Below are 3,520 nucleotides of genomic sequence, written 5' to 3'. Positions count from 1 at the left end.
CTCATTCACAATGATATGATTTTCTGTTCTTTGATACCTGATCTCATCCACACCTTGTGATCACACAGGCAGGTATGCTTCTTCCAGGTGGGCTTTATTGCTTCTGAACTAGGTGGCCGCTTGTTTAACTTCAGGTCTTTAAGACCCTGGATTCTATGCTTTTGATAGCCAGGGCACCATCAACTTTCTTCACCACATTTGCTTATGCACCCACTTTGTCTTCAGCTTTGTGTCAGGAAGGTGAGCATCATGGAATGCCAGCTTAATAGAACAAAGTGTTCTTGCATTGAAGGAGTACTTGAGTAGAGGCCCAATGTCCATCTGCTACCTTAATACTAAACCTATAAATATATGCCATAGACCTATTTCCCCATCGTCATATATAAATATATTTACATATGTACATGCCTGTATTTAGACCTCTATAAATGCCCTTTGGCTCCTAGTTCTTTCCTCTGTTCCCGCTTGCTTTCCTCTTGTCCCACCATCATGTTCAGCCTTCATTTGGGTTTCAGTAATTCCTCTCATTTACATTGCCCTCAATCAAGCCCTGCCAGGCCTCCTACACCCCCCAAGGCTGGAATCTTGGAGCCGCCAAAGACCAGGTAGTCCCTCTGCTCATCCCTCCACTAAGTCCTGCTTTTAAATTAAAAATATATATATTGCCATATAATTCACGGGCCATACAATTCAGTGGTTTGAATATATTAAAAAGAGCTGCCCTTTCATCACCACAATCACGTTTAGAACATTGTCTTCATTTTTGTACTCATTAACAAGTCATGCGCTTTTGTGTCTGACATTTTTCTCAAAACCATCCCCTCTTGTGAAGGGTTCTAAGATATAAGCTAAACCTGGCTTGCTTAGGCAGAACGTGGACTTATGAAGGGTTTATTGAGGGAATACATTAAAAACTTTGATAGGAATGGAGAATCGAACTTGGTAAGTAGTAGCCAGAAAAGACTTTACCTGGTTTCAGCTGCTTTCCAGCCTCAGCTTTGATTCACAATCTAGAGCAGATGTATTTGATTGGTTTAGCTCAAACTCTATGCCCATGCCCGGCTGCAAAAGAGGATGCTCTGTGTAGAAGGGCTGGTCTTTCCCATTCCTATAGAGCAGCGGTTCTCAGCCTTTGGGTCGAGACCTCTTTGGGGGTTGAACGACCCTTTCACAGGGGTCACCCAATTCATAACAGTAGCAAAATTACAGTTATGAAGTAGCAACAAAAATAACTTTATGGTTGGGGGGGTCACCACAACATGAGGAACTGTATGAAAGGGTCATGGCATGAGGAAGGTTGAGGACCACTGCTCTAGAGCTACCGGCTTTGCTTTATTCAGAGGGGATTCCCAAACAACACGAGGGGTTGAGACGCTAGGTAGCCACTGCACTGCCTTCCAACCTCAGCCTCTGCCCCTCTGTACTTCATCTGAGAAGGAGCACGGGGTCCACAGTCAGCTTTCTGGTGCCTTTCTACCACGTCATCGCAGTGGGCTGGGTGCCGGGATTACCACGTCCCCAGGATTACCCTGTCCCAGGGATTCTTTTTGACTTACCCTCCAAGACATCACTCAGAATAAATTCTTCTTACACCAATTGAAGCTTTGCAAGTATGCAAGCCCCAGGAAAGAAGTATCCACCAGTAGAAAGATCTTTTAAAGAAAACAAAAAAACCCTACACCAAACCTGTGTATCTATCCAATATTCTGGTTCCACCAGGAGACCCCTCAAGGTGAGGTTGCAGTAAGAGATGGGTGAGGGAGGACTTATGAACACTGAGCTCTCCCTCCTTCCTCCCGCCCATCACAAGCCTTGGAACTGGGTGTGAGTGACTGACTAGGAGACCTGGGAATCAGGATCGATGTCAGGTACTCAGCAAGCCTGCTCTCATTTCAGAGCAACAAGAACCGGAGTCCACTTGGCTTCCCCACATCGTCTCCGAAAATGGGAATTATTCTGTGCACCACAACAGCCACCGAAGATACCAGGAAGCTGTACAGAAGGTGTTGTTAAAGACATGTAAGTACAGGTCTGAGCCCATCAAAAAATGGCTGGGATCTGATGAGATATGGGTAGTGGCAGAGCCAGGAAGAGAGTGGGCTCCAAGAGTCAAGTGGGAATGGTAGTATCACTCCATCAGGCTAGGAAGCAGGGGGGCCCAGTGTGAGGCCTCGTTCGGCCTCACTTTGGATGTCGCACTGCATTCTTTTTTTTCTTTTTTTTTTAATTGTGATTTGGGTGAAAGTTTAAAACAAATTGGTTTTTCCATTCAACACTTCATACATATTTTGTTTGGTACATCACTCATACTTTATTAACCAGCTTCCTCATTTGCAAAATAAATGGGGTGGGGGGGAAGAGTGGGGGGCGGGGTGCCTGCTTATAATCTTACAGAATTACAGTGAGGATCCCACCAAAAATGCACTAATTTAGGAAGCTAGTTTATACACTACCACGGACTATTTCTGTGAGGCATAAGGACCGTGTACTGGCTGTGGAATTGGACTGACTTTAGTTTAAACTCCACTTTGGACCCAACTAGCTGTGTGACCTTGGGGAATGATACTATTCTTAGCAATGTTGTGAAAGTCAGAGGAGAGGCACCTTTAAGAAAGCCTTTGGACCAACCACTGATTTGGGTATCCACGTGGTGGACCATTGCAGGGCGTCATGTTGTGTGGAAACAGCCAGTCCCAAGAAGGTTGCACAGGAAGTGAGCTCTGGGCCCTGTGCAGCTCCATTTGTGTAACATGCTAAAATGACAAAACTCTAGAGACAGAGAACAGACTACTGGCCTCCAAGCCCACAGGGTCAGGGTGGATGGAGGAGGTGAGTGTGGCTGTGAGGGCACAAGGGGAGGGTCCTGTGCTGATGGAACTGTTCTCTGTGTCAGTAGCTGAGCTTGGGACACTGAACGATAGTTTCACAAGGTGTTACTGTTGGGGGGCAGGGGAAACTAGGTTAAAGGTACCCAGGATCTCTCTGGATTACACCTTTGAGCTACATGCGAATCTATTAAAAAACAACTCCAAACTCACGCCATTGAGTCAATGTAGACTCAAAGCAGCCCTATAGGATGGGGTAGAACTGCTCCTGTGGGTTTCTCAGACTGTACATCTTTATGGGTCTTTGTTGAAGCAGCTTGTGGTTTCCAACTGCTGGCCTTGCAGTTAGCAACTCAATGCATAACCACTACACCGCTAGGGCTCTGTTTGAATCTATAATATCTGGAGATTTTAAATTTAAATTAAAAATTACTTTCAGAGCAAACTTTTAAAGAAATACACATAAAGGTGGTCATCTGTTTCTAATAACAATTATTTTTACATTTATCAATTCAGAGGAAAAGAGCTAACCTATAAATATAACATCCAAAGACATCAGAATTTTTTAAAAATTGTATAAAGACTATATACCATCAGAACAAAAAATCTTACCATAGTGAATGATGGGGGGAGTGTGGAGTGGAGATCCAAAGCCCACGATTAGGCCACTGGAGATCCCCTTGCAGAGGGGTCTC

At 44.7% G+C, this 3,520-nt stretch overlaps 1 protein-coding gene across 1 annotated transcript in view; it reads left to right on the top strand.

Moving 5' to 3' along the window:
• The first annotated feature begins 1,750 nt into the window (after window positions 1–1,750).
• TEX49 (testis expressed 49) overlaps window positions 1,751–3,520 on the top strand; it is a 3,639-nt gene continuing 1,869 nt past the window's right edge. Inside the window, exons 1-2 of the mRNA XM_045287229.1 lie at window positions 1,751–1,754; window positions 1,897–2,019. Coding sequence (XP_045143164.1) covers window positions 1,751–1,754; window positions 1,897–2,019 — 127 coding nt within the window. The remainder of the gene's footprint in view (window positions 1,755–1,896; window positions 2,020–3,520) is intronic.

The sequence above is a fragment of the Echinops telfairi genome, unplaced genomic scaffold, assembly GCF_000313985.2.
Source record: "Echinops telfairi isolate 266 unplaced genomic scaffold, ASM31398v2 ScPeMD7_12;HRSCAF=54, whole genome shotgun sequence".
NCBI classification, from domain to species: domain Eukaryota; kingdom Metazoa; phylum Chordata; class Mammalia; order Afrosoricida; family Tenrecidae; genus Echinops; species Echinops telfairi.
The sequence above is the reverse complement of the archived record's forward strand: the minus strand, read 5'-3'. Positions and strand labels throughout refer to the sequence as shown.